This window comes from Nyctereutes procyonoides, unplaced genomic scaffold (assembly GCF_905146905.1).
Source record: "Nyctereutes procyonoides isolate TBG_1078 unplaced genomic scaffold, NYPRO_anot_genome, whole genome shotgun sequence".
Lineage (NCBI taxonomy): Eukaryota > Metazoa > Chordata > Mammalia > Carnivora > Canidae > Nyctereutes > Nyctereutes procyonoides.
The window spans coordinates 6,294,472-6,310,914 of NW_026575122.1; the positions used below are offsets into that span (position 1 = coordinate 6,294,472).

Below are 16,443 nucleotides of genomic sequence, written 5' to 3' on the forward strand. Positions count from 1 at the left end.
TTTTGAATATGTAGATTATGTCAGCTGGGCGACAATATCTTGCAAGGCTGTAGCAAGTTTCTCTAGAAGGTTGTGTATGCTTTGAAACTGTGTCTGATACATGGTGCTGTTTCTCTCATAGCCAAGACCTCTGGGTCCAGGAATCAAGTGGAAGAAATGATTATGACACAACTTGCTATTACACCTGGTGTAACAAAAATTGAGTGTAACAAAATTTTCACCTCCCGTCTCTATGACCTTATGCTTTGTGGGTTTAGAGACGTTGTTAGTTCCAAAGGAAGGGGGCTTGCATCAGGAAATACGGTGATTCTTTGAATCGTAAATTATAACTGCTACCCAGCTACTTTGGACTCTACCTTTCTCTGCATCAATAGGGATTTCCTATATTGCTGATTCTGATTATCAAGGGGAAACTGGGCTGCTGCTACTCAGGGAAGAGTATGTCTGGAATACAGGAGATTCCTTGGGGTCTCTCTTAGTACTCTCACTGTCTGTGATTAGAATCAATGGAAAATTAGAACTCAAAACCAGGCAGGGCCACTTAGGGCCCAGCTAATTCAATGTTAAAGTTGGGGTCACTTCACCAAGAAAAGAATCACATTAGCTTAATAGTTGATGAAAGAAAATGGAGTATCAAATGGGTAGTAGATAGTTATAAAGACCAGCTATGATTACATGACAAGATGCATAAACTATGACTATAATTATTATAAGTATTTCTTCCTTATTTTGTTATGAATATGTGTGTTTGTGATATACATCAGATATATATGTTTTCTTCTATTTATAATGGTCAACATCACAATATTTTTATATCTATGAGAAGACTGAACACCATCTAAGAATTCTGCATCCTTTTTTGGGAAAAGGGCTAAAACATTTTTTGTTATACGTAGGATAATTTTACCATGTTAGGTGGAAATGTGGTTTTGCTATTATTTATAGATTAATTATGGTTTAAGGAGATATGTATGGATACCAAGTTGACAAGCATTGGAAGGTAATGATTATTTTCATGTTCCAAGTTGGCTAGGCCATAGCACCCAGTTATTTGATCACACATTAATATATGCTTTGCTGTGAAGGTACTTTGTAGATGTGGTTAACATTTAAAATCAGTGGATTTGACGTGGAGGTAGGGAAGATTGGCCTGCGGAAATGATCACCAAAACCCACAAAGGAGACCTGGGCCTTGGGCTCCCAGAGAAAAAGAAGAAAAAGAAGAAGGTGGTCAAAGAACCAGAGACTCAATACTCAATTTTAAACAGTGATACTTATTTCAGTGAGATCTGTCCCACAAGAGCCACATCCCCTTCAAAGAGTGTGGTCCTAGAACAGACATCAGAGATGCCTCTAGTGAAGAAAAAGAAGAAAAAGAAGGGCCACAGCATCCTCTGTGAGGAGTGCCTAGAACCTGAGACTGTGTTACGTGCTGGACGGACAGGGAAGTTGTCTAGCTCCAGGAAGCAGGCTCTTGGTTCATCTGAGTTTCAAGGTGCGGAGAAGAGCAAAAAGAGAAAGTCCTTATGGCCTCTGGCCATGCCCCCTGCCTCAAGAGTGAAGACCTCCCCAGACCCAAAAGAGGACGAGGAGGTGACCAGAGTTGACAAGAAACCCAAAAAGCACAAGAAGGAGAAAAAGATTCAGGAGGCTACAGCCTCCTCAGCCAAGGGCCCTTGGTTCTGTGAGTCTGGGGATGCTCTATACACTTGTTCAGTAGGGAAGGATGGCGAGGAGCAGGCAACCTCAGGGCAGAAATGAAAGCAGGGGAGCTCCAGAGAATGCAATGTGAAGATGAAGAAGAAAAAGAAAATCCACCAGAAGGGAGATACTTCTCTAGGGCACCTTGAGTGCTCTAAGTCTGTAGAGAGAAGCCCTAGGAAAGGAAGTAAGAAGCCAGTCAAAACTGAAGCTCCAGAATATATCCCAATAGGACATAACCCCAAATCCCCTGCCAAGAAGAAAATGAAGTCCAAGAAAAAGAGCAGCCAGGGATTGAGGAACCAGCTCTGAAGAGGAATAAAAAGAAGGAGAAAGAGAGCAGAGTAGCAGGAGAATCTTGGGAAGAGGAGCCTGACACAGACTTAGAGGTGGTGTTGGAAAAGAAACGCAACATGGATGAGGCGCACATAGACCAGGTGAGGCGAAAGGTCTTGCTAGAAGAGATCAATCGTGAGTCAGGCAAAACAGAAGTTTCTGAACCAAAGAAGTGGACAGGAACTCAGTTTGGCCAGTGGGATACTGCTGGTTTTCAAAACGAGGGACAGAAATTGAAATTTCTCAAACTTATGGGTGGCTTTAAAAACGTGTCTCCTTCATTCAGCCGCCCCTCTAACACAATTGGAAGGCCCAGCGTGGCTCTCAACAAGAAGGCAGCCGACGCCCTGCAGCAGAACCTGCAGCAAGACTATGACGGGGCCATGAGCTGGAAGTACAAGCGTGGTGCTGGCCTTGGCTTCTCCTCTGCTCCAGACAAAATCTTTTATATTGACAGGAACGCTTCCAAGTCCATCAAGTTTGAAGATTAAAGTCTACTGTCTAGTCCTTCAAAATAGCCAAAATTGCTTTTATTATTCAGTGATGCAGTTGGAAGCCATCTGACAACTGTCTCAAATCACACCTCTGCAGAGATTAAGGAAAACTATGCCCATGTGCTTGGATGAACTGGGGTCAGGGAGCTCATGTTTTAGAAGCCAAGAGGACCTATGAGTGACTGACACCTCCTGTTTTCTGTATTAAGATTCCATCCCTGTTTGAAGACATCAGCATATATAAATAATAGCTGAATTTGCTGAGTGCTTAGTATGTGCCAGGTACGTACTACTGTGTTTCCCTTGCATTAATGTAGTTAGTAATTATGAAATAGGTGCTATTATCCCCATCTTACTGATGAGGAAACTGAGGTTCAGGGATAAAGTAATAAAATTGCCTGGGTTCACTCAACCAGTAAAAAAATAAATAAAAATAAAAAATTAAATCAGCAGATTTTCTGTAAAGGTGATTACAAAAATCAATTGTATATCTGTATATTTGGAGTGAACATTCCAAATTGAAAATTAAGACATTTCCCCTTTTAATAGCATTGAAAGAACAAACTACATAGGAATAAATTTAAAAAAATAAATGCAAAATTTATTCACTGCACTAAAGAAACAGTATTGAAAGAAATTAAAGAGATTCAACATTCTTCCATTCAACATATGGAAGAATATGAAATATTCATGTATTGGTAAACTTAATATTGTTAAAATGACAATGCTTCCAAATTAATCTATGGATTCAATGCAATCCCTAAGAGAATCTCAGCTGACTTTTTTATCTCTGCACTAGTACATCGGTTTTTCTGTAAATCTAAATCTGTTCTAAAAATCTATATCTATTTGGGAAAATAGATGCTATTTTTTATTTTATTTTGTAATGTGGCTAGTAGAATTGAAAATTACACATGTGGCTCACTTATATTTTTGTTGGCGCCTACTGACCCAAAGAAGCACAGAGCAAGGCGGAAAACCTAAGTATCTGTGGCCTTCTGCATAGGCTGTGAACTTTAGAGACTTGCAGTTCAGATCATTCCAGAGGATGAGAGAATGTCTATACTGAGGGTAACTGATTAACAAGAAAGAATTTGGAAAATTAAAAACAAAAAACAAACAAAAAACCAGAATAGTTTTCCTCTCATTACCTAAGTCTCCCAAAGGTGGGGGGGGGGGGGGCGGAATCAAACAAAAACAAGAAAACTATAATGGATTGTAAAATATGCAAGCATCCACAATTTTGACTTTACTTCAGGAATTTTAATCTATCATTTCATAGAGTAGAGTCATTTCTTTTAATAACTGTATGATAAAATACCTTGCACAATAATCAACTTTGCCCAAGTATTAGACATACTAGAACTTAGAATGCTATTTATTTTAGAACTCACTTTGGTTCCTTCTCTTGGAAGGGAAATCCCTTGAGGTCAGGAACTTGGAGAAACACAATTAAGAATTTCTTTTCATTCAATAAAGTATTAATCAGTTGTGACTTATAAAGTGCAGGAATATGACAAATATATTTTCTTTTTTTTAAGGATTTTATTTATTCATTCATGAGAAACACACAGAGAGAGAGAGAGAGACAGAGACACAGGCAGAGGGAGAAGCAGGCTCCATGCAGGAAGCCCGACGTGGGATTCGATCCTGGGTCTCCAGGACCATGCCCTGGGCTGAAGGTGGTGCTAAACCACTGAGCCACCCGGGCTGTCCGACAAATACATTTTCTATGTCATAGAGGTTTTGGTCCATCACTGAACAACTTTGAGGACTTCGTCATCTGTAGTATCTTCCCTTTAGAGCATTTTATTTCCTTATATTTGTGATTCAAATGGTTTAGAGGCCAAAGTATTAATCATAACCTTTACATATATATCTCCATTCCATAAACATTCATTGAGTGAAAATTCATGATGTTTATTTAGCAAGTGATTTCACTGGTTAATTTTGAAAACACATGGGACTTGTCTGTGTGACTTGGTGGTGTGACTCTTAAATTCTTTTTTTTTTATTTTTTTTGACTCTTAAATTCTGTAATAAAATCTTTCTGATTATTACCTGTTCCATCTCTCTTTTATACTCTTACCATCTCCTTCTCTACTCACTCTTAACTTATAAAAAATCTTAACTTTCACTTCTTCCCTTCAATGCACATCTATGTTTTCAAAGTATCTTATCTCTTATTTTCTCTGACAAACTTCCTTAAATATTAGAATAAATTTGGCTCTGAAGAATCTAAAAAAAAAAAAACAACTATGTTTTCTTAGCACAGACAATTTTAAACAACTTCTTACTCCTATCAGTATCCCTGACATGCCCTTAAGTTTCAGATATACATAACAATCATTTGCGATCTAGGAATACCTTGGAGACATTGTCGGTTTAGTTTTAGAACATCACAATAAAGCAAATATTGTAGTGGAAGGACTCAAATGATATATATATTTTTGGATTCCCACTGCATGTAAAACTTTATAAATGTCTAACCTATACCATAGTCTATTAAGTGTGCAATAGCATTGTGTCTAAAAAAGAAGTGTAAATAACTTAATTAAAAATACTTTATTACTAAAAAATGCTATCATCTGAGCTTTTAGCACCTGTAATCACTGATCACAAATCACCAAAACAAAAATAATAATAAAGGCAAAGTTTCAGATATCTCAAAAAGAATTTTTGAGATCTCAAAAAGAATCTCAAAAAGAATCTCAAAAGAATTTTTGAGATCTCAAAAGAATCTCATAAAGAATTACCAGAATGTGACACAGAGATATAAAGTGAGCAAATGCTGTTGAAAATGGCACCAATAGATTTGCTGGATGCAGGGTTGCCACAAACCTTCAAACTGTAAAAAACACAGTATCTGCAATAAAATGATGTATGCCTGTACACGTCTACCTCAGGCAGCTTGACTACTGCACGCCCAAGTTCACATGGTTAGGAAATGGTGGGAATTAAAAAATGGTCCCTTCATTCAACTTTCAGTGCTATTTCATTAGTGAACGCATCAAAGCAAGAAACTACGTAGCATCTACTGTAATGCTGTATGTTGGAAAAGGTGATAAGCTCTAAAAATGGGAGGAGTCACATAAGACCAACAGGTCTTCTGGGATAATCAATAAATGTTGCAGTATGCTACATTTTCAACCATTTGTATTATCATTTATCCTCACTTGAAGGTTACATCATGTCTCGGCCTACTACAACAGCGGTAATTATCTGAGGGAAGAAGGGGCCAGGGCTCACAATATGTCATACAAACTCACCAGACAGGTTAAGAGAAGTACTTGCAATTTGAAAAACCTCCACAAGTTATTGTGATATGCACCTAGATAGAAAGCGATTTTGTTGAGAACCTCTTCTCAGGGTTAAACACAATAAGTTTCATGAGTTTATATTTTGCTCAGATGACTTATGTTTTTTAAAGATGTCTTTCCTGTGAGCCAGATCAAATCAATATTACTTAGGATGCCTGTCCGTGAAGTAATCCTCCAATGCCCTCAGTGCAAGGTTGTACTTAACAGCAAATATATCTGTAAATTTTAAAAAAGTAAATAATAGAGATATAAAACAGAATAGACCAGGACACTCAGATGTCAGCTGAAAAGATCGAGGACAAGCTTCATGTGCAATGTAGAGACGAGTGTATATATTTTCCTCTTACAATGTTTTTTTTTTTTCTTCCAGAATCACTCTGGCATATCCTCTACTCATCAAAATTTGCTGTTAGAAAATCATTGTAGCTATAGTGTGTATAGAGAGTAAAAATAAGAGAAGCTAATATTTACTCTATGCTTGTTATGCTCCAGGCACTGTAATAAAACTTTTTTCACATCATCATTTTGGCATCTTGACTACATTGCCTAAACTGCCCTCTCACAAATAGGTATTACAGAATTTCATCACGAGATTATATACCCAGATTTTTTTGTTTAGAAAATACCAATACATCTATAGAATTAATACTCACAGGCATTCAGGATCTTACAGTTGAAGGGGGGCAAATAAATTTTTCAGTCTAGCTCATCAATTTTATGAAGGATGTCTTAAAAGAATAGTCAAGGTAATTCAGATAATTAGGAATGGTACCAAATACAGATTTTTGGCTACTGATCCCAATTTTCATATCCCTTCAAAAACACATGGCCCCTTATTTTTTAAATAGCATATTATGTTCTGCATTTTTTTTCTAAAACTGTTTGTTACATTGCATTTGATATGTATCAGATTCTTACTGTAGGATGTATGAACAATATAGTATATTGCATTTACTATTTATTTTTTTGAGATATGGTTGATGTAATATTAGTTTCAGATGTACAATGTAATGACTTGAAATGTGTATACATTGCAAAATGATCACTACAATAAGTAGTGACCATACATAGTTACAGAATCTTCTTTTCTTATGATTAAAATGTTTAAGATCCCCTCTACTACATACTTTCAAAATACAATGAAGTATTATTAGTTACAGTCACCCGGCTGTACATTATATCTCCTTGACTTATTCATTTTATAACTGGAAATTTGTACCTTTTGACCCCCTTCACCCATTTTACCCAACTCCACTCCCTGCTTCAGGCAACTACCAATCTCTTCTCTATATCCAAAAGCTTGGTTTTTGTTTGTTTGTTTTTTAGATTCCACATGTAAGTGAGATCATATAATATTTATCATTTTCTGTCTCACTTACTTCACTTGATATAGTGCCCTTGAGTTCCCTCCATGTAGTTGAAAATGGCAAGATTTCACTCTTTTTTGTGGCTGAGTAATATTCCATTGTGTAGGTATTTCACAGTTTCTTCATCCATTCACCCATCAATGGACATGTAGGTTGTTTCCATGTCTTGGTTATTATACATAATTCTACAATGAACATGGGGGTGCATACGTTTTCAAGTTAGTGTTTTCATTTTCTTCCAATGAATACCCAGAAGTGGAATTTCTAGGTCATATTATAATTTTAATCTTAAGTTTTTCAGGAGCCTCTGTACTGATTGATCCCCATAGTGGCTGCACCAATTTACATTTCCACCAATAGTGCACACGGTTTCCCTTTCTCCACGTACTTGCTAACACTTGTTATTTCTTGTCCTTTTTTAAAAAAAATAATAGTCATTCTTACAACAAGGGGATGATATCTCATTTTGGCTTTTATCTTCATTTCTCTGATGATTAACAATGTTGACCATCTTTTCATATACCTATCAGCCATCTGTATGTCTTCTTTGGAAAAGTGTCTATTCATATTCCCCACCCATTTTCTGGTCAGGTGTGTTTTTGTTTTTGTTTTTGTTTTTTGTCATAAGTGGTATGAGTTCTTTTTATTTTTTAAATACTAACCCCTTCTCAGATATTTAATTTGCAAATATTGTTTTCCTTTTCAGGAGATTGACTTTTCATTTTGTTGATGATTTCCTTTGCTATGCAGTTTTTTTAAGGTTTTATTTATTTATTCATGAGAGACACTCACACACAGAGGCAGAGACACAGGCAGAGGGCTCTATGCAGGGAGCCCGATGTGGGACTCGATCCCTGGTCTCCATCATCACGCCCTGGGCTGAAGGCAGCTGCTCAACCGCTGAACTACCCAGGCATCCCTGTGCAGGTTTTTAGTTTTGTGTAGTCTGACTTATTTTTTCTTTTTCTTTTTTCTTTTCCTTTTTCTTTTTCTCTTTTTCTTCTTTTTCTTTTCTTTCTTTCTTTTTTTTCTTTCTTTCTTTCATTTTTTTTTGCTTTTGCTGCATAAAGTTATTTTTAGATTGCCATTGTCAAAGAATCCAGGTTACAAGTAATTACATTATATTAACAGTGCATTTCTTTATTTAACATTTAGGTATGGATTGAAGAGGGATAAAATATCTGGGTTGCCTAGCCCTAATGCAAATAAATAATAGGCCAAAGAATAAAGATGCTCTCTGAATTCTAATTTCAGTTTAAACTAAGTGGAATTTAAATTTTAAAGAGTCACAATTCAGAAGATCTATTTTTTTTTATTACATATCACTATACAGATCAATTATTTTTGGAAATTTTTCATGTAAAATATATTAGAAGTATGCTCAGACTTTTGGAAGGATACTTAACTTTCAAATAGTTTTATTTTCTTTAAAGATAGTTTGATGTTTTGTTTTTTTAAAGAATTTTATGAATTTTAATTTTATGTTAAGTCAATTTCAAGATAACACAGTTTTACAATTAAACGAAATGACAAGAGCAATTTCTCACTTCATGAGGCATTATCTTTTGAAACATATTTATTAAATTAAATGTATGAGATCAGGGCTTCTCAGAGAGTCCTAGAACTGTAGAATTTCAGGGCTTGTATGCAACCATATACATTATTTCCTTAATTTATTGAAAATTTTTTAATTTTTTTATTTATTTATGATAGTCACAGAGAGAGAGAGAGAGAGAGAGAGAGAGAGAGAGAGAGAGGCAGAGACATAGGCAGAGGGAGAAGCAGGCTCCATGCACCGGGAGCCCGACGTGGGATTCGATCCCGGGTCTCCAGGATCGCGCCCTGGGCCAAAGGCAGGCGCCAAACCGCTGCGCCACCCAGGGATCCCAATTTATTGAATTATTGAAAATATGAAAGGAGGTTCAAGAAAGCACAATTTACACAGGATTGTTTTTAAGTTGTGTGAATATTTCTGTGGTAATGGGCATTCATGTATGGCTATTAAGCATTTATTCATTTTGCAAATGCTTTCCAAAATGTTTTCCTATTCTAAATTTATTTACTTATGATTGATGTTGTTAGCAAAATTGACTCTCACTATGCAAAATATATCTTAAACACAAATAGCACTCTTTATAATTGATAGCAGTTAATACATCATAAAGGAATTTTCTTTCCATAAGAAAAATACGTGAAGCAAGTAGGTATTCTAGACAAGAAGACATCTAACATTTTCTTTTTTTTTTTTTTTATCCCATGTTTCTGATCTATGTAAACTTCTGGGGAAGCTGTTTTCATTGAAATAGCAGGTCAGGAAGATTTGTTGAGAAATCGAAAACTATAAAGAGTTTGTGTGCTGTAGAACAGCTTGAAAGTCCTTTTAATCAATATTTCTTTTACTCCTAGCATATGAAATAGTCTGATACTATCTGTTGATAATTATTTAGCTTCCTGTAAACTTCCAATTGTTCAGGATAAAAAGCTACACATCCAGCAAAACATGCCTAAATAAGTTTTTATATGCTTGAAAGCTATTTATCTTGCGCTCAAGGAGTGTAAGATTTGTGAGATCTATAGAGTATGACAGAATGGGAAAGTGAAATGCTTTCATCATGCCCCAGAGAGAAAAAGTTGGCTTTCAGGCTGTAATGTTAACAGAAGGGAAAAACGGGGCATCGAAGCAGATGGGATCCACTAGCAAATAGACAGATGAAGGTCACTTGAATAAGGAGGCCATGTTTGGCAGAACATGATGGCACTTCAGCGCTGGACTATTTCCAAGAGCTTTTGCTTAACTCTGGCTTGGTTTGGGCAGACCTGGAAAACTGGACAGACCCATTAAAAAGGTTGAGTTATGATACAGTGAAAAGATAGGTGATTAAATAAATAAATAAATAAATAAATAAATAAATAAATAAAATAATAAAATAAAAAATAAAATAAAATAATAAAATAAAATAAAATAATAAAATAAAATAAAATAAAATAAAATAATAAAATAAAATATAGGTGATAAGCAATGCTCTGAATCAGACAGGAGATAGTGGACCAGCTTGCTTAGAACAGTGCCACAGCCAAAGGAGCCCAATTTGGGGGAGGTTGACGAAAGGAAGATTGTGTGTCAAGGCTCCAAAGGGCTTGCATTTGATCGGTGTAGTACCAGATATGAACATGCACTGAGTGAGGATATCAAGTCCAGTTATATTGATGTAGCAATGTGGCAGTGGGAGGGTGAGAGGGATAGTGTTGAGAGAGAGAAAGAAAAGACAGTGGACTTATGTGTAACCAGGGCCTTCCTGCTAAATACCAGGTCTTCAGTGGCATTAAGTGTAGAGCCTATCAGCTGCTGAAAATGAAATTGCCAATGTACTGACTACCTTGCTCAGGATATGGGCAGCCCGAGCCTTGAGTTAATAAACATTATTGATTTAAACCGTGAAAAACCAGGGAGTAAAGCAAGTTTGGATACCATATTCTGAATTAAATAAGCCAATCAATAAGTCGAATGAGTGTCATTAATATTAAACATGAATGAAACATTATCGTGGTAGGAAAAAAACAGATACTAGATCAGTTTTTAAAAAATAACTGATTTATTTTAAATATTTTTCCTATTCCCCCCCCTTTTTTTTAAACTGTAGAGTCAAAAATATCTGCTTTGGTAAGAAGTACTATCATATTACCTTTAAATAGCTTCAAATGTAATTGTTCAACTCATAATTGCTGCTTAGGAGTATTCCAATGCTTGCACATGACTCATCTTATTTCTAAGTGCAGATGATTTGGGGCAATGGAACAAGATCACACAAAAGTTAGTCAAGTCCTACCATCCATGTTCTCCGGTTACTTTGATATTTGAAACTACAGAGTCCCAATCTCACAATCCAGTTGGGCAGGTTTTCTTTTCCAAATCAAGTGGATATTATATTACAATGTTGTAATTCAGTTTCTACCGTGGTATTTTATTAGGATTCCAGTGTATGCATGGTCAAATAAAGATTCTAAGAGGCACTTGTGTATCTGTCAGCATGTAATGTAAGAAACAGTGAAAAAATCCACTTAAGGTATTTCAACTAGCAAGAAATTTAATACAAGGAATTTTGTGGTTACAATATTATTAAAGGGTTAGAAACACGGGATGTAAGGAATCTTCAGGTACACATCCACTATATTTGTCTCATATCTGAAAATTATACCTAAACACAAAAGTATGGAATCTGCTACGGATATTCATACATGTTAGATCTTGCTTTTCAGACATCAAAAGTGCAAGAAAATGGTGTAATTTAAAAATTTCTTTCAAATCCCATGAGAGTGTTCTGCATTTCTATAATTTAAATAGATACAGAACTCTAGCTTCAAGGGAAAATAACAAAAGCAGCTTCTGCTTCCCAACCACTGTGATAAAAGAGGAGGGTGGGGGTTGAAGAGTCGAAAATGTCTGATAAACTCCAATTGGGTTATGCAACACCCCATATAAGACTGTTTTCTGGGAGAGACACAAGTTATGGCCAGTCCACATTTGAAAGGCAGTTTAATAAGCAGTAAATGTGCCAGTTGTTTAGCCATCACCAATAAGTATGTCAAGATTATTTCCAAATGGTTAGTTGATTTAACTCGGATGAAAGGACTTCTATTTTAACAACAAATGGATTACTTTAAATTGTGCTTAGGAATTAAATGCCAATTCTAAAATAATGTGTGATACCACTACAAGGAAATGATCAAAAATTAAGTAAAATGTTAATATGTATATTGATTAATATGTATATTTATTTTATGATCTATTTATAGTCCTCTTCTTATTTAATGGCTCATTTCTCTTTATCAAGAATTGTCCAGGTATTTTAGCAAAAAAAGTATCCAAAGGCAACATCCTATTCTTTCCCAGTTTTCTGTTTTGTCACTCTGTCCTTGGAATCTCTATTGTCCTCCCAACCTAGTAATTTTCTCCTGAGACAGTGGTATTTAAAAGGTTATTGGTCCCAGGGCCTCTCAGATTCCCTACGCGTTAATTTCTTTAAGCTGTAATGGCTGTTACTTTTCTTTAGTTCCTGCTGCTATTACAACTGGTTGCATCTTTCATCTGTCTCAGTGTCCTTACATTTACTTATTCATTTTTTACGTTTCACTGCTAAGTGCAAGACACTTTCTCCGTCTAGTTAAGAACACCACTATTTAATTATTTGTAATTTGCTTTTGTCATGTTATACTGTTCTATATTGGAGGCAGTTTATATAGGCCATCCTTTTATAGTCCCAGTCAAAAGCAATTCCTATATAAACACCAAGGTTTTGGTCAAAATTGGTTGTATTTAATCAAGTTAGAATGTTGCCTATTTCCTCTACTGAGTATGTGCCATTCTGTGTGCATTTCTCAAGTTTGTACATTCTCTTTGTGAAACTCCCTCTTCTAAAGCCTGGTTGTAGACAGCTAGCTAGGTATTCTAAGGGGCCAGAACATTGGTCATGGTCTGTGTTCTCATGATTTGGTTAAGCTGGAGCAGTGTTTTCCAGAATTCTCTTCTTTGTATGGTTCTAGCCTAGAGTTGGTTGAAAGATTTGGAAAGCAGAAAAGAAGCAGGGAGCCATTACTGAAGATTATCACATATCCACAGGTTTCAACTTCTCTTTGATCTCTTTAGCACTTCTTTCAGATTATTGAACTAATTGACCAGCAGAGGCCCCAACATCACCACCATATGCTTAGCTGTGGACAGAGATAAAACTACTCTGAGCCAGCAACTACCTTCCCATAGATCTCACCATAAGTTTGTTCTTCCCAAGCCAACATTTGGGGATGGAAAAGCTTGTCTTTTCAGACTGACTGGTTAGTGACTGACTTCTTTTTCTCCTAGTTTCCCCTTTCAGGCTTTGACTGTTCAAGCTTCATCCACAAGTACAGAAGGTCAAATAAGTATAGCAAATCCCTTACCCCATCACATCCATAAGGATGCTGCTTGCCTCACTGAATCCTGACTGAAAAGCCAGACTGTATGAACATACTGTTAATGTCTTAATATATTTTATTTTCTCTCCAAACCATATACATGAGCCACTTTTACTAGCTTAGACTCTTGGCTACACAGGACTCATTCTAATGACTTCACATCTCTATTGATATAAGCTTTCTTGTATACACAGATGCTTATGCCCCAGTGACTTATTTCATCTTTACTCTCAATATTTTTAGAAAGCCAACTCACTCCTGTGCCACAATTAAGTATGGGAAGGGAATTTCTAGCAAGACTGGTCACTCTAGAAAAATCAGATCACTTCCTCTGTGATTTCTTTCTTTCTTTCTTTTTTTTTTTTTGTAAATTTCTTTTTTCACCTCCCTTTTCAATCTACTCTCTTTTCTAAAAATTGTAGAATGACAACAAAATATATCAAAAAGCATCTAGAACACAAAATGGTATCTTTAAAAAAATTTTAAATATATGTAGCTTGACTCCCTATTGCTATTGCCACACTCTAAATATGTCTAGTCAATGAAAGCAGTTAACTCTTTTCTTTACTGATTAAAGTTTTTCCACCCTAATAATCTGGAGGGACAGCAAGAGATTATTACCCATATGTTTAACTTTTTTTCCTAACAGTATCAAGGTGCTATGTACCGCATTTGCTAGCTGAGATTAATAACAAATATTTTAAGACTACATTTGATTCAGATACTATGGTTTTCTTTCAAGCTATTAGGAGCAATACAAATAGGATATGTCCTGCTCAAGTGTAACATAGAGATCTCTGAGCTTCGTAATAATATATACAGCTAAGCTCATACTGGTTCTAAGTGACTATTAAGTACTCAATCAAGGGCCTCTGTTATCTTTTTATAACAAACTACTCCAACCACCATAAAGATGAAATGTCTAATGGTCGTTTACACTCATTTACTGATACACTGTAAATCTGCCATATTTCATGTGCCTTGGCAAAGCCACTGACAGGAGGTTAAAGAAGATATGTGTTTACTATCTATCTTTATCACCACCTGAAAAGAATGCTTTGGAAAGTTCTTGATCAGAGGAATCAGATAAATATATAACTTGTCTTTTATATACTACTTTTCAAAAGTGTACATTTACAAAACAGGCCAAGATGTGCAAGGACCGTGATTATCTCTTGGTGCCAAATTTCTTGCTTTTCTCCCTAAGTCATGTTCTTACCAAAATACATGAGTTACAATGGCGTTCTCCATTTAGAAATATAGTTGATACCTAACAGAGGTGATAATGGAGTAACCAATTTTCTAGAAGGTAACCACCATTTAAAAATCTTTATCTGTCACAGAGATGACTTAACGAAGACAGCTTAGGGTGAGGGGCACACATTTTTTAAAAATCAAAACAAATCAAGAAAGCTAACTTTTCTTACTTCTCAAATGATGTTCCTGGAATTCTACTTTATTCCTCTCACATTAGGTAATAATTTTCACTTATAACAGACAGAACCTCAAATCAATCTTGTTTGCACAAATAGAGTATATTGACTTACGTAAACTGAGAAATCCTGGAGTTTTCTGGCTTCAGGTTCAGCTAAATTTTGATCAAAATATTGACATTAGGTCTCTTTCTGTTCATACTGTATTTCTCTTTCTGTTCATAGCTTTGGTCATAAAGAGAGGACCTCTTTTCAAAAATAGTCAAGGAATGAAGAACTATTTTGTTCCTTTGCCCACTCTCATTCTTACCCCTGAAACAATGACTGTGACCAAGTGTATAGAAAGGCCCAATCTGAGGCCTAGTGCTTACCTCTGGTGCAAGGGAGAAAATCAACTCAACTGAATAATACCTCTTGTAAAGAATCTAGACTTAGACTACAAGTAAATTAGATAAATGAGAACATAATTTCATTTGAAACATTTTTCTTTTTACCATGAACAATGCATTATTTAAAATATCTAAGGTACAAAATAATTAAAAACACATAAAGTTACAAATGTTGCAAGGAAGAACTAGACAATAAGGAATGGATATTAAAGAAAGTAAATAAGATTATAATATAATACAGGTTTAATGTAAACCACAATATCAAGTGGTTCCTGAGGAAATACACAGACTAGTGTTTCAGATTAGGAAATGAATATGACTTTTTTCATCTCTGAACCATTTCAAGACAATGGATTTCTCTATTCCTTTGGAAAATTTCTATGGAGGCAGTATTTTAAGTTTTTTTTTTTTTCAAATTTCCTTAAAATTATTTAAATGTCATTTGACCTTATTTTTTTTTTTCTGTTTCCTAAGAAATCTAGTTCAGCAGTTCTCTCAAAGCAGTATATGAAGGAGATATTCTTAGTTGTTGTTGTTGTTTTTCTCTCAGAATGGGAATAAAAAAACAACATTTATTGAACTGAAAAGAACATGAAACTCAGTTGTTTTTTATTCCCTCTAAACTGGGAAAAGTACAGTTCTTCCCCACTATGGGTCTTTATCCCTATGAGCGTCTCTTTTACTACTTACACGAAGCACTTCTGGTCAACAAATGAGTGGGGGATTTCCTCCACAAGAACAAGCAATTCTACAACACCAAGTAGGTTGTCACCTCAATTCTGACACAGTGTACCTGAGGATGGCATCAGATCCCACGGGTCCCACAAGACTCTGCCAACTTTTCCCTTATTTCTGATGCCAGTCACAGTGACCAAACAACTATAGATTGCAGGTTGCAATGACCCCCTGCTCAAGTTTGAGTAATTTGCTAAAGTGGCTCACAGAACTCGGGGAACCACATACTTATATTCCCTAGTTTAGTAAAAGATATGATAAAGAATAGATAAACAGCCAGATGAAGAGATGCATAAGGTGAGGCCCAGGAGGTTCCTGAGTATAGAAGCTTCTGTTCCTGTGGAGTTGAGGGGTGTGATCTTCCTGGTGTGTATGTTTTCATCAATCTGGAAGCTCTCTGAATCCAATCCCCTGCTTTTGGAATTTTATAGAGGCTTTCTTACATATACATGATCAACTAACTCCACTTCTAATTTCTTTCTCTTCTGGGGGATGAGGGGCAGGGTGCTGAAAGTTGCAGGCTTCTTATCATGCTTGGGGCTTTCTGGTGACCAGCCCCCATCCAGAGGCCATTCAGGAACCCATTCAGTCACTTTAAATAAATAAAAGATGTTCTTACTGCTCTTACCATGTAGGAAATTATTAGAGTTTGTGGAGGTCTGTGCCAGAAAGAAAATAACTTCCTGATTTGGATTGGGGAAATAAAAACAGGCTTATTA

At 35.8% G+C, this 16,443-nt stretch overlaps 1 protein-coding gene across 1 annotated transcript; it reads left to right on the forward strand.

Annotated features, from left to right (window-relative positions):
- The first annotated feature begins 1,146 nt into the window (after window positions 1-1,146).
- On the forward strand, window positions 1,147-2,528 carry LOC129516944 (lysine-rich nucleolar protein 1-like). The gene is given in 2 exon segments (XM_055336522.1): window positions 1,147-1,978; window positions 1,981-2,528. Coding segments are annotated over 2 exon segments (1,368 nt in total). The 5' UTR covers window positions 1,147-1,158.
- Window positions 2,529-16,443: the final 13,915 nt, after the last annotated feature.